Here is a 26,650-nt window from a genome sequence, read left to right as displayed (position 1 = left end):
TATATGCAAGCAGTACCTATATCTGGCACTCTCTTTCTTTCTAAAATGAATTTCCAGGTTGGCACAGAAATATGTCATCCCTCTCCTTTTCTGTCCTCCAACATATCTATTCCAAAAAAAATATGAATTCTGGTTGCCATTTCCATGGCCTCACAGCCAATTAAAGAGCATCACCTAGGAGAGTGTCATGGTGGAAAAGATTTGTTTCCATGTGCTACTTATTGCTTTCTATCAGTCCCTAGGGGTCCGAGTAATGCCTCAGCCATCTCTTCATGTTGTCCTTATCCTTTCTTTTAGCCTTGAAAAAAGAGACTTATGCATCAAGTCAAGAATTCCTGTGCAGCCATGAAAAAAAAGCATCTGTAGTATAATGAGCATGTGATATCCTTCTTGACCAAGCTACAACTACTTCAAAAATCTGTGGGTCACAAAAAGGTCCTTTCCGTTTTTAAATACATACCAAAAAAAAACAAACCAGAAAAAGTCCACCCACTCAAAGAAAACCCCAAGGAGCACACAAAATCCATTTCTGAATCTGACTTTCAAGAATAAAATGTAGGTATTGCGTGACTCACAGCACAACTGCCAGAGCTGATGATTTGAACTGATATATTTGCATCCCTGTGAACTCTGAGTCCAACTTTCTTAGAAAGCGTTCCATGTATTAATGAAGCCTGTGTGTCCCTGGGAGGATTTTTGTATTACCAGAGACCCTTAAAGCTGTCAGGGAACAGCAAGAGTGGGCTGCTCTGCAAGGAAAGGCGAGCCAGGAGGGAAGGTGACATCAAGGTGACCGGGGCAGTGCCACCACCGACAAGGCCACAGCATCCGAGCAAGAAGAGCAAAGCAGGTCTGGTGACAGATGCATTTCCTCCAGAATGCTACAAGCACCTTAATTTTTTCCTCTTACCACAAATACTCCTCATTTCCAGCCCTGAGGCTGCACTGATCATACCTTACCAGGACTCGGAATTCAAAGAGGCTGTGCAAGTCCAGTGTGATGATTATCTGCTACCCTTCAAGGAGAGAACACTGCTTACCTACCCTTCCAGCTCCTACACACCTCACGTCCAATCTCTGTTTGGCTCAGCAACCTCATCTGGGACACCACGGAGTGCATACACTATAATTTTAGTGACTCCTCTTTGTGCAAATAGTTTGGAGAACAAAGGATAATTGCAAACTAAATCCAGGACATCCGAGAATCAGGCAGAAAATGTTTGGATAAGGCAAAATAATTTACGGGGTTTGTACTCAGCAGCCGCTCAGACCAAAGCTGACAGAAAATGCAGAGTCTCATTACCTCTGGCAAATAAAATCAGTGATTTTGGTCTCTAAAGAAGGTGCCTAACAGGAACTATCTTTTTTTTTTTTTTTTTCTTTTTTTTTTGTGGGGAGAGACAGGAGGGAGAGAGAGAGGAGGAGGATGGAAATCAGGGAATAATTCATGGCTGCAACATTTTCTGATGAGCTAATGATGGTTTGTGATATAATGTGAACATGTCCTGTTTACACTGTACATTGCAGTGTGATCTGACAGGCAAGAGTAAAAGCAATTGCACCAATACCATTCCAGAAATATGTATCTCAGGATACTCCTACAGATATTCAGTGCTGGAGACTCTAAACTCTCCCCAGAAAGCACTTCACATGCCTTATCATTAGACAGATTTTCTTAATATCTACCCTGAGTTCTTCTTGCCACAATTTAAGCCCATTACTTCTTGTTCTTTCTATCTGTGATAAATGAAGAGCAATGCTTACTCTTTTCCTCTTTGCAGGAGACTTTTAGGTACCCAGAGACCATTATCACTCCCCTCCATCTTCTTTTCTTTAGCCTAACCCACTCCCATTGCTGTAATCTCTGCTCCGCAGTCAGGCTTGCCAGCCCTTAGATCATTCTTGCCGCTCTCCCATAGACTCTCTAACTGGCCCACCTCAATATCTGCAGAAATTTACTTAATCCATTGAACATTTTATGAAGGGGAGGAGGGGAAAAATTTAAAAATATACATTACTTCTCAAGAAGTATTGTAACGATTCAAGAAATAGAAATATAATAAAGAAAGTGTGCTGCTTCTTGTTGGTACTGTGAGTAATTTCCATTCCTAGAAGAAAGAGACATCCACTCTACTAACATTTATGTTAAAGCCTCTTTGCAGTGTTAGGATGGTTTAAAGTTGCCCTAGTCTAATGTTATGAAGATTTCCACTAAAAGCACACTACAGAATGATTTTTAAGGAACCATCTGTTCCTGAAGTAAGGACTCGGACTCACAATCAATAACTTGGCATTATGAACTGCTCTGCCATGGGACTAAATGTGGCTCGTTCAGCTGCCTAAACACAGGCATCTGAAGCAAAATAAGATGCCCTTGGACCTCTGAGACACCCCAACGAAGAGGAGAGACACAGCACAGGTCATCTCTACAGCAGTTAGGGAGGGTTCCCTTTACGGTCAGTGGGGGCCGATGGTGTCATCGATCTTACCTTAGAGAAGACACCTACACGAATCATGACATTTGCTAGATCTCCAGCAAACATGAAGGGCACCTAGAGAACTCACTCAGCCGTACATTCCTGTTTTGGATGAACCCAAAGTTGGATGTGATGAAATCCATCCCATGTGTCAACTGAACTGTAACGAATTCTCTGTTCATGCTCTTAGCCTGTGTAAAGATCGAAAGCACTTGGGTTTTCTTTTTCTTAAATTGTAAGGAAATATGGATAAGATGTGTGATCCCGCATTGCTGAAAGCTGAGTGCATGCTTGGTGATTCTACTCAGAGCGGACCGGTGGTGATTGCTGAGCAACAATAACCCAATTGTGAGTTTCAGTCTTGACCCTTCATTTGAAACAAATAAAATCTGGGTAATTGGGCCATGTTAATATTCACCAAAAATTCAATACAGTTGTTTCTTCACTAGGGTTTTAGATCTATTCACATCCTGCACAGACAGGAGGAAACATTGCTTTTAAACTGCATGAATCACTATCAGCAGATCCTCAAATCCCTCATGTTAGATTGTGCAGTTAGGACAAAAAAACCCCCACAGAAACAGAAACCCCCAAAGCTTCAACACAGAATAAAAGGCTATTCTGAAACAGAAAGCTGACCTATTAAGAGGAAAAAATAAGAATCACAATACTTCCCATGCATTACATTATTGGACTGTGGACAGGATACTGCTAATTTGGTCTGAAACAAGAAACAAGCAGATTGCAACCCTGAACATGTGTTTTATGCCCATGGGTGTACAGTTCCATGTCCATCCTTATTACTCAAGAAAAGCTGCAAGAAAAAGGAAACCCAAGTCTTTGGTCCTGAAATAAAACTAACTAGAAGGAAATTCGCCTACTTGAAGGTTTCTTACATCCTTCTTTGAAGCATTTGTGTTCAAACTTATCCTATTGAACTTTAGATGTCTAACTAAGACATCTTAAAATAGGAATAAAAATAGGAATAGGAAGCCAGCTGTCCTACACGCCCTACAGAGGCAACAGAGGGAAACAGGCAGCTCCAGGCAATGGCCCACATAACATCAAAATCATCCTGAGGAAGGGCCTTGAAGATCACAGAATGGCTTAGACATATAGGATTTAAAAACAAAGGCAGGGAGGGTCCTATCTGGTTTCCGAATCTTGAGGATATATGCACTGTATGCTTTCTCAGTAATAAGGGAGAAGGAGGCCAAGAAGGTGTATACAGTTATATCAATATAATGAAATCATCTTCCTTTTAGGTCAAAGAAACTGGAGCTTAATAAAAAAATATGATCATGACATTCTTGATGACAATGGTGATAGCTGGAAACAGTCATTACTACGTCCTTATATTCCTAAATATTAAAAAATATGCCCTTTATCTTTTAAGCACAGAATTGGTGAGAGGGTCTGAGAAAGCTAAAGAGACTATGAGTAGAATTTCAGATTCCTCTGCTTACAAAAAGAAAATAAACTTACCTGCCTGCTCATGAATTCTCCTCAGTACTACTAAATCAGCAAATATGACCCATATAGTGATAGAGCTCTATTCTACTCCCATTAATGGCAATGAGAAATGTTCCTTTGGTATCAGTGAAAGCCCTAAGTTACTATATCCTTACAGATGATTAAAGATGATTTCCTTTTCTTTAAACTCTTTTCTTTTTTTTTAAATGTTTCAGGAAAAGAAAAATATCCACTGGGGCTGACTATAAAGAGTAAAGATAAATACAAACAGATTTTATTTTTTATGTTTCAGATCTATGTCAGAAAAATGTCTTTCACAATAAAAAAGAACTGATACAAGAATTGTTTCTCATAAATGGACAGCATTGTTGTCTATAAAAAAGAATGATCTGCTGTTCCTCACTAAGCAAAAAAACAAGCTATGTAGAATATATATACAAGATGCACCCACTAAAAAAGGAGCTACTGAAGTATTTACCCTGACCTGCAAAAGATGATGAATTTTTGACCCACCATATAAAGTGTTTGTTCTAAAGAGTCATCTTTAAAAATATCATAATATGAAAATTGTGGTTTAGAAAGAGGGCATGGTTCCTTTAGAAGTTTCCTTGGCTTTGAAGATCATTCCACAGAAGACCACAATCCCAACCTGCCTGCAGTCTCCCTGTTACCTATCCAGGAAGGCAAGTAGACTGCACTGATACAGTCTTGCACAGGAACTATATTCCTGCGTGAGTGCTGGAAACCCACCAGCTTCCCCAATGTCTGGTTGAGGGTCTCCACTTTATCTGCCAGCCTTTTCTGTTCCGCTAAGTCCTCCAGGATGAACTTCTGCTGGACTATGGAGAGAGGTGCTGTCAGTACCAGGAGGACATGAGAATGCTTTGCTGGAGATGGGCATTCATCACTTGCTTCTCAATGGAGAAGGCATCATGCTTGGGGTGCTGCATAGTTATTGCACGAATGCCTCAAAAAGGCTGGGTCTGTGAAGATGAAGTGGGGAGAAAGAAGAAAACAGTCTATAGTGACCTTAGCTCCTTTAATGCTTCAGTCTAGGCTGGCATGGACATCTCAGCTGTCCTCAAAGGCACCCACATGCAACCAGGCACTTTTAGCTCCTCATCTGTGGGGGAGGATCAAAATATCAGAACATGAATCCTCTCCGTTTTAGCAACATAACGAGAAGCCCACATAAGTAGAGCACTCAAGAAGTGCTTTCTTTGACACCATATTTGTGAGAAAAAGCATTTGGGGGCATAGGTTCTTTTGGGGATTTTAGACTGCATGGATGTGAATGTATTTTCATGTTTCTTGCTATGAACTAGAGGGGTTTTTGTTGTTGTTGTTTTTTTTGTCTTTGGAGCACCTATTTCATTTGACGTGTTTGGCAGATAAAATCCTGGAGCTTAAAAACTCCTCTCTATCTGTGTGTGCTTGTGGGTTTTTTTTTCTGTTTTTTTTTTTGTTTGTTTGTTTTTTGGTTTTGGTTTTTCTGTTTGTTGCTGTTGTTATTTTCCCTGCAGGACCAATATTTTTCAAGTAGCTCAGAGATCCTGTGTAGAAGAGACAACCTTGCCTTTCAGGACATCCTGTAAGAGACTAACAGTGAATATTACTGTAGGCAATAGCCAGTCTGTGAGCTGTCAGCTATATGACTGCCATTAGGATTCTGACATTGTATTGGAGAATTGTCTACTGCTTTTGGAGATAACTTTGTTGAGAAAGACTCTTCACCTCCCCTTTATGGCCTTTCCTGGACTGCTGCTGTGTAGAAAGGATGATCAAGATTGTTCCAGGTTTTTAACTGAGTAAAGGTCCATGGTTGTAGGTGGGCATAATTCTGAGCATCCACATCCCTACCACCACCACCATCTTCCACTACTTCCAGAAGGACCTCAACCTCTTTGGTAGCCTCCTCCTTCAGGCAAAGAACTTCTCAAAATCTGCACCAGCACAGTATCAACAACAGGTATCCCTGACAAGCAACTCTATCCATCGTCTTTTCCTTGGTGTGCCTCTTCTTATGGAGTTAGAAACTTCTTTGAGTTCCCAGATAGTGGTCCCCAAGGACTACATCTTCTAGATAATGTTGCACAATCCATCTGTGGCCAAAATTACTTGGACTTGCTCATTCTGTAAAAATTTACATGGTTTCTACTCACCTCTGGCAACACAATTTTAAATTCTGCAGGAGCAAAGTTTGTTCTTCTCCCTAGCAAGCCACCAACCAATTTAAATCAGTTCCTCTTGTGAAAAAAAAAAGAATCAGGAAAAGACGGTTTGATGATGAATTCTCACCAGAACCTAGAAATAGTGTAATGAAATGCATGCGGTTTCCTGATGTTAACAAAAAATTACTTAGAAATGGTACAAAGAAATACGGAAATAGATACATTGATGCTGATGTTAATTGCTTATGGCTTCCACAGAACATGAATAAGAAGATAAGCAAGAACAACAGATACCACTGGGTTTTAACTGTAGCAGAAATGGAGACATTTCCTACCCAGTGTAAAATTTATTTCCAGGCACTGCACAGATTTATACCATGTGAAGATATCTATTTTACAGGATAAAACAAGCCTGTGATCAGATTCTCTACTTATACTGAAACAATTTAAAAAGAAATCCAAAAGACTCAAACTACTGAAACTCGAGCTAGTGAGCAGAACCAGGCCAGATGTACTTTCCAGACTCAGCATTTCACATGCTCCTAGGGAGACCAAAACTTGCTGGCAGAGGAATTTCATTTGAGTGAATACGTGAAAGAAGTTTCTCCCCACTAACAAAAAATGATAATCAAACTTCTCAAGTGCAACCTCCTTCTCTTACATTTTTATGAGTTTAATTGCACTGAGATCACCAATGTAATTTTTCATGTGCACTGTTAGTTATAATACAAGAACCAAGCCTGCAGCACCTGTTGGCTAGTGATTTGGCTATTAGGAGACACAGACAACAGTAATGATAAAAAAATTATTGGAGAGCCAACTGAGACATAGCTGATTCCTGGCTTACCTAGTAAGACAGGTTGGGTTTGGGGTTTATGGCTGCTCAATATTATTTAAGTGATGCACTCAACAGGGCTGCTTCTAAAAAGTATTTTGCCCGTGAAAGTATTTTATCCTGTAGCAAACAGCTGCAACTCTCACAAAAGCACTAGGACCTAAAGAATCCATAGGATGTGTCTGGCCATATACATCTCTGGTTCTTTGTAGGTTTCATAGCTTGATTTAAAGGACTTAATGCTCAGTCTCCTCTTAGCCTGCACATACTGCAAGAAAGGTAGCAACTGCACCAAAACCAATTAAATATTCACTTTCTACAAAACTACAGGTGCAAGGCCTAGTTGAATCCTTACCAACTTATGCTGTTTTAGCAGCCTACAAAGAACTGGATCTCTCTCTTTGCATCTGCCAGGCTTTTTGCTGACCAGATGGCCCATAAGGAGTCTGTGGCCCAAACTTCACTGCTCAGTTTAAATGACAAGAATTAACAGCAAACTGGTCCTTGTGTCCATGATGATCTGTATCCCAAATGCCTATTTTATGTTATAGAAGATTATAAATATATCTATGGCGCTGAGGTTTAGCTTAAAAGTTGAGCACCAGTTTTTACCTGCAACAAATAAAAAATGAGGCAATTATAAGACTTTCATTTTAAATCTATCTCACTAGGAAGTTATGTTTGTTGGATTATGATCAATAGCCAAGAGGTAAAATAAGTTCTCCTGTTGTTTTTTAACTATCAGGTATAATGAAAAACAGAGACTCACTTGATAGTCCAGCAAAAATAAGATGAATAATACTTAGTGCTAATTTTAAAATTTACATTTTTAAAATTTCTTTAAAACTATTAGCATAACAGCTTTCACATTTCCACTGTGAAGACACTGCTCCTAAGAGGCCCGAGTCTCTAACGCTACGCTATGGCACTGTGTCAGTACTAAACCAAAGTGTGAAGGTCAAGGTTTTAGTTCATCAGGACTGAAAATATTGCTGACCAAGAAAGAAGAAAGTGGCACGGGGATGCCAGATCCAACAATACTGGACTTTTTTTTTTTGTTGTTTTGTTTTAAGAATAAGCTCCTTATTTATTTGCAATTATACACCCCTACAGAAAATATTTCAGTATACTACTTCCATGAATCCTGAGATGTCCAAACATCTCTGATCATCTCCTAAGGTCGCCCAGTAACTAAATGAAGGAAAAGAGAAAGAATAGGATTCAGTTCCAAACAGAATCACAGACATCTCTGGAGATGTCTGGTTCATCCCTGTTTTCAAAGCAGGTCCAGGTACAGCAAGCTGCTCAGAGACTTGTCCAGTCAAGTGCTGAATATCTCTGAGGATGGAAATTCCCACAACCTCTTTGGATTCCTATTCCAATTTTTGAACACCCTCACAGGGAAAATTTTTTCCTTATATCTAATTGGAATTTCCTGTCTTCCAGCTTCTGCCTGTTGCCCCTCATCCTTCTACTGTGCACCTCTGGGAAAAGTCTGACTCCATCTTCTCTATGTGCTCCCATCAGGTAGCTGTAGACATCAGGAAGATCTTCACTGAGCCTTTTCTTTCCCAGGTTGAAAAAGCCAAGTTCCCTTAGCCTCTTTTCATAAGCCATATATGCTCTAGGCCCCAAACATCTTGGTAGTCCTCCAATGGACAAATTCCAGTATGGCAACGTCTTTCTTGTACTAGGGAGCCCAAAATGGACACAGTACTCCTGTTGTAGACTCACAAAGTGCTGAGTAGAGAGGAAAGATCACTTCCCTCAAGCTGTTGGCTATACTCTTATTAATACAGCCCAGGATGTTGTTGGTCTTCTTTGCTGAAACGATGTGAGACTGTCTCGTGGTCAACTTGTTGCTGACCAGGACCCCAGGGTCTTTCTGTAAAGCCGCTTTCTAGCCAATCAGTTTCCAGCGTGTAGTGCTGCATAGGGTTATTCCACCTGAGGAGAAAAACTTTGCAGTTGCCTTTGCTGAACTTCATGAGATTCCTTTTTCTCCAGCTTATCAAGGTCTCTGAATAGCAGCCCTGCTTTCCAGTATATCAACAGCTCCTACTCCCTCCCTATTTGGGATCATCTACAAGCTTGCTGAGAACGCACTTGATCACATCATCTACATTCTTAGTAAAGATGCTGAACAGCATTGGCCCCAATATCAATTACCAAAAGACACCATCAGTAACTGGCAATCGGTGGGACTTTACACCAGTGATCACTACTCTTTAAGCCTGACAGTTCAGCCAATTTTCCACCCAACTTACTGTCCACTTATCCAGTCCATATGTCACCAATTTGGCTATGTGTCCACACATGATGTGCTATACATCTACACACATCCTTTGATGTCCAAACTCTTACTATAGTCGTGGGAGAACCAGTCAAAACACTCCATGGAGTCTAGTGAGTGAATCAGTTCACCCCGAAGCAGACATTTATTGGCAGACCAGAGGAATCTTTTTCCAGTCGCTGTCGACTTCATTGAGTAGACCAATTCAGTTGTCCACACATAAGTATCTGGTATCATTTGAAATGAGCTCCAGTTGTCAGTCCAGAAGGCTGTGGGTTTCCTGTAGTTCCTGCGTCATATCTGTCAGCCTTACATGGCTGTCTGGGATTCCTGAGGGCATCTCAAATGGCACTAGATGCCTGTATTGTGGCAACTGAATTGTACTGCCAGTCTCCATCAAATATAATGGGACACTCACGTCTGACATAGGTGCCTACAGAGTAGACAGACAAAGTCTGGTGGCTTCAGTTCAAACTGAATCCCACACAAGCTGACTCCTTCAGCTGTTTAGAAAAGCACTAGTATGTCATGCATTTGGGGGTGAGGTGTACACTTTGAAAGTACATTTTCTGAGGCCTACATCCATTCACTTGGTGCCAGATGATTAGAAAAGCAAATAAGAGCTGTTCTTAGCAACCATATGTGAGGAAACAAGGAGTAAGCCTAACACCCCCAGACTACTGAAGGTATGCACGCGTGCATCAGCCCAGTAGGAAATATGGGACCATACATCGGAAAAGACAGGGGTGAACTGGCCAGCCTAAATAAAAGCAGTGTGCAACATAAAAAGAAGTGCAGAGACATCGAAGTTGGCTATGTGAGAACCAGCTCTGGCCTAGAAACAACACCTATTTTTCTATGAATCTTCATTTTAACAAATAATCCTCATGTGGCATTACCGGAGAAAATGCTTTTCTGAAGTCCAGGGAGTCAAGTCTTTCTTGTCACCTTTGTCTAAGGAAATCCATTGTCCTCACAAAGAAAGATAAGCAGTTACTTTGATAAAAGTAAAATGAAGTTACAGTTTGTCCTAGCCTCCACTGAACTCTATGCTTTTAATTCTTCATTTCAAAATGTCTTCAGAAGCTTTGTGCATGGTTGAAGGCAGGTTTAATGAGACTATAATTCACTATCTTGTCTCCTTCTGAACTTAAGTTGTCCTTAACGATTCCTGTTCTCCAATTCTGATATTGCCAGCCCACAACTTGATAGTTATACATCCTACCAGGACTGTGATTTCTTTCAGAAAACTGGAAAAGACCTCTGATTAAAGCGCTTTCAGGTTGTGCCACCATGGAACAGAAGCAATTTCATTTTTCCAGTGCTATTTCCTCCTAATATATCCTTTTCGCTTCATGACCACTATAATCGTTGTTATTAAAAACAATAGGAAAATACGTGCTTACTTTTTCAGACACTTCTGACCATTTGAGATGCCCTGGGTTCTCCGAAACATTTAAACACAGCTGGCAGATGTGACTTGTGATTTTTGAGAGAACAATAGACTTCTGTAGTGGAAGCTGGAAACACAACGGGATTCTCTGCTCAGCTCAGAAGACAAAATATTTATCTTTAGGCAAACAAATCCTGTCCTTGCCACCTAATAGTTAGGTGATTTCTTGAAGTTACATGTCTATCAGCATAAAGAGAGGGAGGTGTTCATCTCCAGGACACTATACACCCCTAACTAAGGTACAATATCCAAGAGAAGACAAATGAACTGTCTTCCAGAGATGTGTGCAAAAGGAGCTTAGCTTGTCTTGCACTAGCTGCCTAAATTTTAAGTAACAGGTTGGATGAGATGACACTACACTACAGGTCCCTACACTGACCCTATTAAAAAGATCAGCTGATAAACTGAAGATTATGAGAATAATGTGAAATTTCAAAGCACAGAAATCAGAATATAAGCATCCATAATGGATTTCAACTCTTACTTTCACTGTTGCTTTCAAAAAACAATGTGACATCTTTACTGACCGCTAGTTATCAGGTCTTGATGGAACATCTGAACAATGGTAATACTGTTTGGATGGTGACCTTTTGCCAGAAAGGAGCCTCTGGGCAAGTGCTATCTAATAAACAGAAAAATACTCTGCTACTTGCATGCAAAGATTTTCAGTGGTGGTTTCCAATACGAATTCTGACCAAGCCTGATCATTCTGCTATTTGATGAGATCTGACAAGATCACAGCCCAGTGTAATGCAGCTTCAGGCTACACAGCTGGGACTCTAAAGTGGGACACATATTTTGTGCCCCTGGTTTTCATCTGATGCCAGGCTAGGTATATATCTCCAGTGTTAATATTCCTTAACTTCCTTATATTCTTAGCCCCATTAAGAGGTAAGTTTAATACCATTTCTCAAAGATGTGACCTTTGGACAATGCAATTCATTATATGTGCTGCTGCTGGAACAAGGATGACTCTAAACGTGGTTCCCCACTCAGCAACCAAGGATTTCCATTCACTGCTCAGTTAAATTAGGCCATTAAGAGCAATATAACACTCACTAGTTTATGCTGCTGTCAGTGAGGGAAAATTGCTTTTTAATCTCTGACCCCTCAAAATGAAATCGTACCCTGGAAAGAGATTTTGTTAAACAAAGCAAAGCAAAATAGAACAAGAAGAACAACAAAAGGCAGCATGCTATTTCCCTTCTGCCATCTCCAAATTGTCACAGGTCAGACTTACTTAGCTTTCACACACAAAATCCTTGCCTTTGAAATTCTGAATCTAGACCATTGCGCATTATGCAACCGGTATTCCTAAATCTTGATACCAATCCAATGCTGGATACTGCCAAGCTGTTTCATCAAGGCCACTCGGTGAACAATCAGTAAACATAACTGTTACTCACACTCATCCTCTCATCTGCCAAAGCAGCTTTATCAGCAATGCCTCACCGCTAAATTTGCTCCCACGCCTTCTTCCACATCCTGTCCTCCTCCTCCACCCCTGCCCTTCCCATTTCCTCCTTGAGAAAGGAGTGATTGGTGCTAAATAAAAAGCGAGCTCACAATGGACAACGTTTATTCCTTCTGAACATCCTATTATCCTATCCATGGTTTAAAAAAATAAATAAATAAAAAGATTAAACTACCACCGAGGTGTGTAAGCTCTCTCTCTTCAATGGTATGAATGAAGAGATGTTCAGCTGTGATTACAAATAGCCTGAAAGACTTCATCTTCACTTGCAAGAACACCCAACTACATGACATCCAAAAGCTCCAAACAAACCTTTTCCCAATAAATATTTGATCACAAGGATCCATTATTTAGAGGAAAAAGATGGGTTTAAATAAATGTTATGGTTCAGACCTCACTGAGGTTAAGTTGCTGCTTTCGCACAGCTCATTTATCACTTGGACTGCAGCTGCCTCAAACACCATTTCCTATGGTAAGCAGCTGTTTTGTAAATGGGCTGCATTAAAATACAGTAAAAAAAACACATGCAAACAGAAGTTGCTTCAAAATAAAACTCTCTTAAGTCTGAAATCTCAGCCCGTCTCTCGTTGGAAGCCAGGGGAGCAAGGAGAAAAGAAAGCACACGTTTTATCAGAACCGCCTGCTGCTGCCTATTTGTCAGGGGAAGCTAAAGGCAAATACAATTTAATTGTACAAAGCGCTGCCCCTGCCAGCCTTGCTTGCCAGCCACAGCACACCGCCACGATAAAAGGAACGTGCAAGCAGGGGCAGACACTTGGAAAGGAGCTGCTTCAAGGCTCCATAGCAGTACGGACTTTATGGGACACATCTGAGCAGTGCCACAGGCAAACACCTTTTGGTGGTAGGTGTTGAACGATCTGGGACAAGAAAATTAGTGAGATTATTATAACAGAACAGGCTGTTCCAGGCAGCCGCGTATCAAGAGCGGAGGACCGAGGTTGGAACTGATGGAGGAAAAGGAAAAGACTTAATGGGGGAGAAATGAGGTGGAAGGAAAGGAAGTGTCGCGGAGGAGGAATGGGTAACTTTGAAGCTGGAGGAATCCCTTCTCTCCGACTGGGAAGTTCAGGCAGAGGTTTCTGGGCTGAGCTGGTATGATTGTGTTGTTGAACGCTGAGAAATACATGGGAACAGAAATGGACTACTAGTGGAGTGTGTTTGAGAAATTCAGCCAGCTCAGGGAGGACTTTTCCTCTAAGTGAAGATCATGATGCAGAATCATGAGGATTCTGGATGGCAGCAAAGTTTCCTCCGGCTGCTGGAGAGGGGGATTAAGGCTTAGTTGTGTAATTACACAGTCACTTCGGTAATGACTTTTGCTTGGAAGCTTTACAGAGCTCTGAGTTCCTATTGCAGCGTTTTATTCATCTCCCATCACTTTCACAGGCAGAAACTGCCAGAAGAAAGAATAGCTTCATAATCCTCCAAATAAAACTTCCAAGTGCTAATTATCCGAACAAGAAGCGTGCTCAGACACACTCTCGACAGACACAATGAAACAATAAATGACATCAAGTTGACTGTTTACACTGTACCTTAGCCTTAGCACAATATTGTCATTACATCTCAGTCCTGACTCTGTCTAACAAACATCTAGCCTCTTTTCTTCCCAGGGGATTAAGTAGCCGTGCTAGGAAGCCGTGTTTGCATTGAGATACTCCAACTACATCACTCCAAGGCAGCTTCTCAGCGTCCTGGACTTTTGCTGCTGGAGATGTTAGGGTGCAAGTCTATCATACTGTGCCACTGTCTGCCGACTGGCTGCACACCATAGTTTTGAGATGGTTTTACGACAGTGTAAATCAGGATCTTAGGGCACATCCATACAGACGAGACAATCTTCGTTGTCACAGCATTGATAAGTGGCAAGTCCTTTAAGAGGCTAGCACACCAGGAAACTTAAAGAATCCGAGAAGGTGATTTTGAAACTCAAATCATACATTTTTTAAAGTACCAACTAATTATTTGTGCAAAAAGTTGAAGCCAGCCATTTCCTGGTGGAACCCAGGCAATAAGATCTCTCTGCAAATGCCACAGATTTATGAAGCTCCAGCCTTCAAAGTGCCCCTCTGTGTATCGCTGAAAGCCAAGCCCAGGAATTGTTTCTTCACAGGGAAAAACTTCATTGTTGTTAGCCTACACAAGTGGGTCACTGAACTGTTGCTTGTCTCCGTGATGATACTGCATCCAAATTAGTTTGACTTCCACAGAGGATATAGGGAAGAAAAGCAACTAGCATTAATCAGAGTGACACCAGCAGCTCTTCCAAAACAAATTAGCACAGAGAGTCCTTCAGCCAGTGTGTCCAAGCTGAACTTAGGCCAAACTTCACCTCAAAAAGAGTAACTGGTTTAATATGCATCTGTGGATTGTGCATTTGATTCCTTCTCTTTCTCTCAGTCCGTCTGCAGCAAGCTATGAACAAACTGCTCAAAGCAAAACTGCACAAACTTGTCACGGCCAGCCCCTCTGGATGATATTCATCACACCTAACCTAATCTGAAGGGCAGGTGCCGACACTGCCAGGTGTCGAGATCCCCTGTTTCTTGGGTGAAGGGATAGGCGCTATGCATGAAATTCATTTTTTCTAGCAATGTTTGCGATGTAATTGCTATCATCTGGACCTCATGGAGAAAAGGGGAGAAGAGGCATCTCCAGAGAGGCACTCACCTGACCTGAGTTAGACGACTCCTGTAAGACGAGACAAGCCAGGCATTAGAAGTAATTCTTCCTCACTGTCGATGTAAAGGTTGTCCAGACAGCTAACTCAGACTTACATGCCTCTCCTAAAGACATCTGCGTTTGGTCCAGCAAATCCCTACCTTCCCAGCAGCAATTCAACCCACCCTAAGACTGGTGCCTTAGATAGGTGGGATGAATCATCCTCTCTAGGTGCATGACAACATTTCATGAGACAAATCTGGGCAACTGGTATTGAGTGGCAAGAGTCCTCATGTCTGCTTTAGGTCCAAGAGGTATGAGACACTCACAGAGGGAAAAACACAGTGAAGTAAGTCTAGTGCAGGAAATTACTTCTTCTGGCTTTTAACTGCCAGACTTTACTGTCTCTAAGGGGTTTTTATTGGGTGTTTTTGGTTCTTTTTTTTTTTTTTTACTTAATTTTTCTAGTGAAAACTAGGACAACTAAGTAAAATAGTCAAGTTCCTGTTACCAAGATGGGGTTACATATGAAAATAGGTCTCTGCACAGTCCTGGTATCAATACCCAACATTTATCTCTTCAGCTGCATTTTCACTCTACAATTTTCTGCAGGTAATGACGGAACACCGTGCCCGAGCTTAAATTTTATCTCTAATAAAAATAAGTTTAAGGCAAAAAATTATTCTGTAATCACAATTATAATTTAAAATTAAAAAATATATCTTTTAAGAATTAAAAAAAAAGTATTTCTTCCACTGAAAGTTCCCACAAACATTTTATGCCTCTGGGATGTAATACCTTTTTTGTTCATGGTTCTTACAAGTTCACCTGTCACACCCTCTATTGTACCACAGATACAGCAAACACATATAAATATAAAAATATAAATCAGGCATTGCTGAAATCAGAGTATACACAGTGATTTACAATGACGGGGAAAGATCTACAGAAGTAAAGTGAATATGACATGAGATACACCTTTCCTACATCATGGATAGGCAAAAGCATTATGGGTATTGCTATTTTTCTATGGGGTCCATAGAGTGTCCATAATATCAGAACATCACTGAGTTGTTATTGAATATACTTGGTGAAGAAGGGAAGTGTTCTTGCCTCTGGTTTACAGAGGCTGAGGTCTACAGATGAGACAAGAGACTACAGGCAGCAACGTGGTTAGCAATTATGGTGCCCAGTATGGACACAGGGTCTTCCCATGGTATCTAAGAACATACCGAGCAACTGAGCCTATCTGCTATCCCAGGCTGTCTGATCCTGCCCCTTCCAGCAACAGTGTCCCATCCTTCTGCTGAGACATGGTGCACCACCTCAGATGGAGGCATACAAAGCTGCATCTTGCTGTCCTGCCTCCGTATTGTTACCAGTAAGGAGTTCCACCTACCTCATGATCCACCTTTCACGTACATGTCCATTGAGAATGGGGGAAGAAGTGCAGGTCCGTGGGGTAGGAGCAGAGAGGAGGCAAGAAGAGCTTTTACACAGCCACTGCCTGTTCGCTTCCCAGGTCTGAGTGCAGGAGTCAGGCTGCACTGAGCCATCCAGCAGCCTTCTCCAGCCTACAAGGTGGCCACCACTGCCTTACATACCATATACTTCCCATATATTCTCTATTGTTGTTTTAGGGTTGTTTTTTTCTTTTTCCTTTTGCCTTTTGTCTTTTTTTTTTTTGACCGGGGAAGAGTTTAGAAGGAGGATGTGAAAACTCATATCAAGTAGTCAAATGCTATTGCTAGCACACATAGCTACCTATCCTCTGCAGCAGATCTGGATTGTACATTTTCTCTGACAATAGAATTTACTTAAGCAGTATTTGTCTATACAGACTTGTTTCAAGGGCATGGGAGAAGCTGAAGTGTTTTCCCACGGGTACCAAACAGTACACAAAGTCTCTCTTTGCCCGCAGCAGTGGCTGGCTAGCTAAGGCTAGCTATATCTTCATCTTGGTTAATACACTGAGGAATAAAGGACCTCCTAACTGGGCAGGCTGTTTCAGCAACTCCTGCTGGCTGCAGAAAGCAGACTTGCTACGCTATGCTGCAATCATTTTCTGCCTGACTACTGTTTAACCATCTTAACTGAAATTGTCATTAATTCATTTACAGCTTTGAGATCTGCTCTACTGCCAAGTACTAAGTTTATTCTTGTCTCATTTTAGACTTCCTGCTGTAACAACGCAACAGGCTATTTTCAAGGCAAATGCAGGATGACACACATTATCTTGAAAATGCATGCCTTGAGAACCAAAATGGAGCTGAAGACCATACCTTGTTTCTGTAACATCAACGTTCTGTGAAAGTTGCTCTTATTGGCCACAATTCACAAAGTACTTCACCAGAAGATGAGGTGTAAATAATTTCAGAGTTCACATGACTTCACTTTCAGTGGAGTACAATATGTGTGACCCTTACTCCTCCAGTTTTGGGTTATGCCCCAGACTTTCAGCCTTCACAGCGTCCAAAGACCAAAGAGGAGCCACCAGGTATTCACATAGACCTCAGCTGCAGTTTGTCATAACAAGACACCAGATACATGAAACTCACCTTGAGCTTCAACAAACAGATTTATGATTGAGGAAAAAAAAAAGAGAGACATTGTAGCAGCTTTTGTTCTATCAATCTATTGCAAGTGATAACAATTTTTTCTTTGTTTATTTTTTTTTCTTTCCTTCATCCCTAGAAAGTACTAACTATAACCTTCGAACAGTTCTTTCTGGTCAAGCTATTTTCAAACAAGATTAATGTTTTTTTGTGCGTGCATTTTACTCTTGCTCCAATGAAGAAAAAGAAAGAAAGCAACCCTCAAATTGCCTTTAAAAAGTGCTGAACACCCTTCCCATAGCCATTATTCACCGACCACATCGTGTCTTTTGGCAACTCTTGTTTTTGAAAAGCACTGTTGCCCGACTATAGAGAAACACTCCAATAAGAAGAACATACACACTTAAATGATGCACTTTTTATGACATCTTTCCAACAACAACAGCAGCTAATTGTTGAATTTCCTACTGGGAAATGTCTCTTTAATACGTAGATCTCTTAATGACTACTCTAATGTAAATTGCCAATGTTACAGTAATTTAATCTCACATATATATATATATGCATGTATGTATGTATATATATATAAAAAAGAGTTTAACTCTTACTTAGGATATGCTTCATCATCTTTCCAGGTAACACAAATCCAACGCAGCCCATGTGCCATGAGGTTCACAGCTGCCAAGTGTCCTCTTTATTTTAAATACTATTACTGAATGTTTCCGTAGGGTTTTTTAGACCCACTTACTTGGTGCTGACTGGCTTTTGCCAACTGCTCATTGGCTGATTCTACATTAGAAGATGCAGTCTCAATGTTGGCTTCAATACTGTCTGCAAATTAAGATAATAGAAGATAATTACAGGGTACAAACCTAAAACAAAGACTTTATACCAACAGCAATCCAGCAATTTACTCATGGGCATGAAGGGACAGCAGCTTCTTGTTTGCAGGCAGTCGTGCTACAGGCAAATAGGAAAGACACCCAAATTTTCATGAATAAAGAAGCCTAACCTATCAGTCAGGGCAGTGCGACTGACAGCTCTTAATGTGCCACCAGAGAGAATGGAGATTAGCATCTCATCCCACTCCCGCTGAAATCAATGAAAAAGACTAACAGAGAATTCAAGTAAATCAGCTCAAGACTGGGAATTTCACTAGACTGGAGTTAAATTACAGAAGAGACATTGCAGATTGTATCTGAATTGGTCTGAATTAGAGCTCAGAGATAAGATTCATCTGAATAAGTGTGAGCTGTTGACAATCCCCAGGTGTCTGTATTTGAGCTCAGACTCTATTGCAGTCAAGGGAGAGCAAGTCAGTGGGGTGCGATTCATCTCACTCAATAGTAGCTGCCTGCAACTAATCAAATCAGATGAATCACAGCCTAAACACCGCATTTCCAAGCTGCAAGGGAGATCTGCAGAAATAGCTAAGACTGAGATGCAGTGCCGGTGCCTAAAAGTAAGGGAGACAAAGTTCACCCTAGACTCCTAGGTCTGGGGTTGGGGGAAGCTGGAGGAACCATGGGGAACCAAAACGAGACTAGATAATAAAGATTGACAGCCACAGACTGCAGCTGGTGGTGGGAGAATTCCCCACTTCAATCAAAGACAAGTTTTAACTTTACTCCAAAGCTGTGCTTAGAAAACAACATGCCTATGGTATAAATTGCAATTAAGAGTTTGTATTTCAAATGGAAATCTTAGAAATCTTGACCAACTTGTCCCCTAAGAGATGCAAAGTCAATAATTTCTGGCCCCATTTGGAGAATGTGCGCACTTGGAGTGCTTATGTGGATTTTAGAGCAGATATTATACCACTGAGTATATTAAAATGGTCAGGAGGAATTCAACCACTGGCAGAAATTTGGGAATAAATTTCCAAGGATTCCTCTAACCCTTGATAAGATTAATGGAAATGCTTCAGTTGATGGTATTAGGTCTTAAATTAAGACTTGGCACAGAAGATTTAAGTAATTTTTGTTTGTTTGTTTGTTTCTGAGAGAAAGAATGTAATACAGACTGGCCACTTTTGTGAGGTGTAGAGAAATGAAGGTGTGCAGATAAACTGTGGAGGAGTTGTTGTGTTCAATTTTTTGCATTTCTAAGTGAAGCAATGTTGCAAGTCTGTTAATGTGATTAGCATTTCTATTTCAACTTAAACAAAACAAAAGAAAGCAAACTAACAACAAGACCTCAAACCAAAAGAACAGTGGAACAAAACCCCAAACTTCAGCTTAACATTTAGAAACTTTTTCAAAATCTTTCATCACAGCTAGGAGAGATGTTTTTCCATTCCTTTTACGCTATATTATACATGCTGCAGTACACAAGACCAACCTACATGACCAGCACTTTTATAGGTTGATATACCATATTTTTATTGGCCATATCCAAAGCCTCTCAAACAACTTTTAATAAGACTCTAACACTGTGGACCTTGGTTGACATCACTGAGATCTGCTCAAATGCTTCTCCTGCAATCAGGACTCAGGAGGAAGAGATAAAGAGACTTCTAAGGAAGTCAAGATCCGGCTGTGGAGGAATATCAAATTTGCTTCTACAGAGCCTTAATAGAGCTTCTGTGGGGCTTCTCACAACCATGCATCCACACACATGCACACACCTGTGTTAAAACCCTGAAGAGTTTATTTCTAGCATTGCATTGATCCAATCAATGGATGCAATCCATTGATTCCATTGATCTTGTCTGGGAAAGTGAGATTCTTCTCTCTCTATTTTCAGTACGAGTAGAAAATAATGGTGCTGAATCACCAAAGATGGTGAACAGAAACATGAATGGTGCAACAGCACTGCAGTCTGCAGCATTTTTGCCATGTGAGCAGATCTAGCCAAGGTCACGCAAATCAGATCAGCCTGAGTAACAACTGCAAATGCAAAACGGTAGACAGACTTCAACCTGTCACTCGATAATAATGAGATCCTTGGCAAGTTTGCAAGGAAAACCCTACTACCACATCTCCACAAGTACTATCCCTGTCCATTGCCATCACATTCCTGGTTAAAAAGAATAGCTGTCCTAAACTCCTGGGCTGGCCCTGGTATCTTCTCTGCCAGACATTGAGATTGGCCCACAAATCAGCAATGGGTCATTCCACATATTTTACAAGAATAGTAGTGGAGGGACATTTTATGTTTTCTGTGTAGAACTGAAAAAGAGGTGTGGGAAAAGCTGAAAAGAGGCAGATCTACAGGGTAGATTAGCTCTGTAGGACTGGGCAGTGCTTGCTCTCTGTGTTTGTGTGTTAGGACAGTGCTGCGCAACCGGCAGCTACAAGCCCCTCTCCGTGTTTGGAGGTGACAGTGCACAAGGCAGAGAATCCAAAATGGTTAATAAGGCATTAAGTGCCATTAGCACTGACAGGATGCATCAGGTGGAATGACTTGTCACCTAGCTATAGTGACAAGTTCCTGGTTGTCTAGTTGGTGACAACTGCTTGCTTCTATGGTTAACCATGACTGCATGATGCAAAGTTAACCAGATTTGCCCAGACCCATTTAACTTTTCTGTGTATGTCCATAGGAACCATTGGGACAACACCAGTTTGCATCAGCTGAGAATCAGACCCTGCCAGTTCCATGTCATGTTACCACAACTCCTCAGATCATAGCTCTAACATGCCACAGCTTACAGCCAAGCTGTGACAGTCAGATGTGTTACGATGGGAGGGGAGAGAGGGGAGAAGACTAATGAGGAAGGAATTGAACCAGAAACAAGGATAAACCCTGCTGGGACACCTGTTAATTTTAGAAGCACAGAGCCAGACAATGTTCTTGGGTTACAAAATATAATTTTACATAGAAAAGTACATCTGTGCATTAAACTACTTCATGATGAGATTGTTGCAAACAAAACTGGAAGGGGTGGAGGGAGTATGCTGAACACCTTGACAAAGGTCTACTCAAAGTGACAGAACTTCCTCCTTGCGCATCTGATGTTAACCAGAATCCTAGTGCAAACGCCCTCTACTAATGAGTTCATCCTAAAGGCTGGTTGTCCTCAGAAAATTCATCATTTGGGCAGAGCAGAGCTATAGAGGGAAAATTTGTGAAAGACATCCTAGTATAATGAGAGTAATCTTTCTGTGTTCCTCTTGGAGGGGTGGGTGGGAATTCACAGCAGGAGCTGAATTTGGCTTCCCTGAATGGCCCTCCAGAGCAACCTACTACTTTCCACTACCTACAGGGGGGATCCTAAAGAGATTTTCCTTCTTTAGATAAGATTAAACTCTGTGAACACACCCTTATCACTGCATGGATTGGGCTAATCATATGTTGCCCTTAAGAAAAAAAAAACAGCATCGTGTTTTGCAAATACTGCCTACAAGTGTTTTGCCCAGCACCAGCTTTCCCAAGTGGAATGGACATTTGCTACACATGCTATAGGTGTTGATGTGCTATTACAGGAGAAGACTGGACGGACCTTGGTGGCAGCGTCTCTAATGGGGGAATATTAAGCCTAGAATAAGTGAACCTCCTGTTTAAAATTTTCTACAGCCACTCGTAAACCCAAGAAGCACAGGGGGAAAAGAAAAAAAAAAAAAGACAACATAAAGAGACCTAAAACTCTATGAAAATGAGACATAAATATGTAATACTATGTAGCTAGAGATTTCTGCTGATTTGCCCAGGAAAACAAGAGAAGGGAAGAGAATTTGGATCAAATCACAAAGAAGTCGGCCATATCAATAAGTCATGATGAATACGCCACTCACAGCCATTTAGGTGCATCTTTCCTGAATTCTAGTGATTGCTCACAGCTTCACTTTGCTTAATTTCAGGCTCCTCACTAAGGTACCTGAGTTAGGGCTGGAAAGGCGAGCATTTCCAGAGAGGCGATGGGACCTTAGATGGTCTGAGGAACCCTCTTGAGGGAGCTGCCTTTCTCTTTCTCCGTTGGCCCTGGCATGAAGGTACAGTGACCCTGCTCCCAAATAGGTGAGATAATCCAGGCCTGGCTCAGGGATCTTCAGAAGTACCTCAGTACCCCGAATCCCGCAGCAATTTCCTGTCTTCACTTGAAGATGATGAATTTGTTATTATGGTATAGTTTAGAACCAAACAAAAACCCTGAGGCACTGTAATCACTATTTTCTTAAAACTGAGCTGCGTGGCTGCACTAAAGCAAATGGTGGCAAATAAGTGCAGCCTTGGAATTAGAAAAAAGGTTTCTAATTTTCAGGCTAAAACACATCCTTTCAATAGGAGTAGTGAAGGCAGCAGAGCTAACCAGCTTTTAGATGTAACTTAACATGATTTGATGACACATTTCTCACACAGAGACAGAATTTGCGATGACCCAGGAGGTCTCTTTCAACCCTATCTATTTACCTGTCTTCTGAGTTCAAGGCAGACCAGCAGAAGTCTTCTACATGAAAATACTGGAGTGAAAGTGGCTGAAGCGAGGTTTCTGTCATAATGCATCAAGGAATCACCTGTATGACCTGTGTCTTTATAGTGGCAACAATGAGCTGGTTTCAAGGGAAAGTATTTTTAGTAGAGCTGCTTGAAAGATAGGAAAGTGAGCTTGTGAATGAGAATTTTAAAATGCTCTCATTGGCAATAACTGAAATAGGTCCCTCCAGGTTTCACAATATGCATTTATTTTTAGTACTTCAATAAGTTTAACCCTATTTTATCCCTATAATTTCTGACTAAAAATAATCAATGTAATATACTGAGAAATGCAATAAAAAAGGAATATTTTGGTAGTATCTAAATGCTTCTTTCTTAATTAAAAGCCAAGTTTTGTATGAAATTGCTTTCAGTGAGAGAGGAAAAAAATATATATATAATTTCCATGTATTTGGAGCTATGAGAGTGTCTCACTCCATGAAGAAAAAGCAGCCAAGCTTTCTACAGGCACAACTGTGGATGTTAAAGATAAGGAAAACTATGGTAGTTCTTCTGGAGTGAAGTTTAAAATGACAAGGGTTAGTCATATGGAAACTGATACGTATATGCCAAGCAGTAAATTCGGCACGAGAGGGTTTATAAAATAATCTTTCTCGTTTGCCAAGCTAAGCTAATGGGTCGCATTGGCTTAGACTGGTGCAGTGAAATACAGCTTGTAGCTCCATGAGTCATCAAAAGTGATGGTTATTGCTTCCAACAAAAGGCAGACAGTGTCCAGCTTTCTATTCGGTTTTAGCAGAGCTCTAATTCTTCCACATGGGAACACACCTCGGTGGTAGGAATTGAATCACGGAACAACTGCTCTCCCTAATTTTCCAAGCAGGCCTAGAAAGACTATTATAACGATCTTAAAATATCATAACAAGCTCTTCCTGCTGGTTTTCTTCTGCCAACAGGCCAAAGCCCTAGTTCGTATGAATAAAAGTGGCTATAAGGCAATGGCCAAACCCCAGCGTTAATTTACAGCACTTCAGCTCCTGAAGCGATTTACACTGTCCTTGAAATATATCTTGGAAATGTCAAACGCCTGCAACATATGTATGCACTGAAAAACTGTATCAGACTGCCAGAAGTTTGCCATGCCTACCGGAATCTGTCCTCTAGGGATTTAAAATTCAAGGGCTGTCCTACATTTATCTATGGGAAAATAGTACATCCTACCAGAGGACGTGGTGCCTCATATCATCTGCTCTGTGGTAAATAACAGAGTGCAGAAATATTACCGCTTTCGTAGATGCAATGCAATTTCCTATTCCTTCTTGCAGAGAAACAAGTTGTCTCAAATTACTGGTATTTACCACAGGAGAAGAGTCTGCTCATCAACAGCATCCCGAAGCAGCAGGGGATGTCCTGTCTCCTCATTGCCCTTCAGCTAGATGAGGGTATCAGGGGTTTCTATATGACATTCTCATCTGGCCTGGGGAATCCAAGGCGCTAGCTTCAATCCCACAAAATTTGCATGTGTGAAGATACTAAATTACAGGAACAGAATTAACTCACATGTTTTATCGTTTTCTTTTGTTTTTGATGGAAAAAGGCATTTCAATACACAAGACATTTTTGTGGGGAAATTTATGGACGCGTCAGATTCTGCTTTTTCCAAAATAATCTCTGAGAGCAATTTAAAGAGAAAAACAGCACTTAGTCTAGCTGTGATTGGGAAATTCCAGATACTCCTCTGCTTCTGCACTCCTCCTTTTTCCTTGCAATGTAACTTCAGCACTTTTTAAAAAATATTACAAGACATCCAAGTCCAAGAGAATATTTTTCTCAACTGCAATAAAAATCTTTATTTAGATTGACAAAAAAGAGAGAAAAGCTCAAACTAATTACATTTTTTTTCCCAAATCCAGCTCATAAACTGATGCGTTTTGCATGCAGCATTTTTCAGAAGTCCAGTTCTGTTTACAGTTAACACAACACTCCCTTCCCATCAGAGAACTGAGTGCATAAGCAGTCTGGGTTTGTCACAGGAATAAATGAAGATGGGGGTGCGGAGGGGACTGAGTCATAGAAATAAATATACTTTATTTTTTGCATGCTGTCTTGGAAAGACCATATGTTTTTTACCTACAAAGTAAAGTCACTGATATTTACAACTTGCTTGACCCCCCCTTTTCTTTGCACAGCTTGTTTGATTTACTTAACCTACCGAAGCCGTGGTCTCCCAAATACCGTGACAGAGTATGACACTTCCCAGCAGAAATAAACCTAGCACCTCGGCAGCTTGTACCTTTATGACATTTACTGCTCAGCCACAGCAATGCTAGAAATCAAGAGCACAGCGGGTCCAACATGCTGATAACTGCTTCAGATGAATTGGTGTGAGAAGGATCCTACTGGTGGCAATAAACAGCACAAAAGGAAGAGCCTCGTTCCTTGTACAAAATTAGTTGGCTCATTAACTGCAAGTACACTGGCCCAATCACATTACGAAGGTCAAACACGGAGCAGCAGACAAATCTTTAGGCATTACTAGATTTACAAGTGCAGAGTCACCCATTATTCTTTTCCTTACCGGCCCGCGTGTGCTGTCTTACCAGCACAGCCAGCGTTAACAACTAAAAATAAAACCCCACACGCAACGAGGGAAGAGGCAAAAACTCACGCTGACGGAGAGCAGAGACAGGCAAGAAGCACGAAAGCGCATCCATTTCTTGTCCTGTTGCCTCTAGTGAAAAGAGTTAGCTGAGGAAGACCACACCAGCCCTTACCCGACTTCCAAAGATGAAGTTGTAGCAACGGCCACCAGCCTGCGGCTAACCTGAACCAGAGCTCTTCACAGTGGTGTCTGAAGCCAAGGAAACGTGAAAGGTGGTAGTGGAGGCCCCTATTGCCATGGTCCAGATGAAGAGGGAGAGCAAGCTCAGGGCTACACAAAGCACGGTGCCCTTACACAATCGCTACTCACAGGGCAATTCGGGATAGTACTACTGAGCTATTTCAAGAGCTGGGATGGTTTACAATAAAGCTTTGCTAGACTTTGATAATAGAAATATAAACTGATGACAGGATATATGCTTCAGATGCAGAAGGAAACTGGAGGTTTCTGTTGCACGTGAAATACATGAACACCAACTCAGAAATACCCCAGTGTGCGCTCCCTGCATGGGCTGTGCTTTGCACTGACCTGTAATTCCATGTCTCAACAAGTGGCTGAAATCAAGAGAGCCAAGAGAAGATTCCCCATTTCATCAGGAACCAGGAAGAACTTAAATGTACCCATTCACATAATAGTCTCCTCTGAGGTCACTTAGGAAACTTTACCAAAGGAAAGTGTCTGCAGACTGCATTCAGCTGAATGTGGATATCAGAGCTGTCGCATTCAGGTATTCAAGAACTATTCTCAAGATGTGTTGATTTTCTGCAGATGTCCCAACTGAGGCACATAACTCGGGAGACTTTAGTTAAGGCTCCAGCTGAATGATTTCCCAGCTCATATTTGGGCATTTGCATTTGGGCATTTGGGCATTCGACAACGGACTCTTTGTATTGCCATTCAGTCAGTCACACTAGAGGAGGACACATGTGGAAGGGTGTCGATGACCTTCCCTTGACTTGAGAGAGTCTACATGTTAAACCAAACTCCAGGTCAGAAAGGTAATAATGATAAAACAGGAAACAATAGCGGCAAAGCAGAGCTGATTTCACTGAAAAGAAGAAAATATCCCAAAGTTTCCAAAATAAGTAAAACATTTACATTCATGGAAATATATTTTCCTTTGAAGGAGGCTTATTATTACTATTATGCAATAAATAACAATGTGGTACGTCAGTGAACACCAGCATTGCTTGAAGACT

General features: G+C 41.1%; 1 protein-coding gene across 3 annotated transcripts in view; it reads right to left on the bottom strand.

Moving 5' to 3' along the window:
- Nucleotides 1-26,650, bottom strand: part of TSNARE1 (t-SNARE domain containing 1) — a 427,700-nt gene that overhangs the window by 155,548 nt on the left and 245,502 nt on the right. For 2 of the 3 annotated variants that reach the window (XM_067292261.1, XM_067292262.1), the window contains exon 10: nucleotides 18,162-18,244. The exons of the other annotated variant lie outside the window; for it this stretch is intronic. In XM_067292261.1, coding sequence (XP_067148362.1) covers nucleotides 18,162-18,244 — 83 coding nt within the window. The remainder of the gene's footprint in view (nucleotides 1-18,161; nucleotides 18,245-26,650) is intronic. 3 annotated transcript variants of the gene reach the window in all.

This window comes from Apteryx mantelli, chromosome 2 (genome assembly GCF_036417845.1).
Source record: "Apteryx mantelli isolate bAptMan1 chromosome 2, bAptMan1.hap1, whole genome shotgun sequence".
Taxonomy (NCBI): Eukaryota; Metazoa; Chordata; class Aves; order Apterygiformes; family Apterygidae; genus Apteryx; species Apteryx mantelli.
This window is presented reverse-complemented; position numbering and strand designations above follow the sequence as displayed.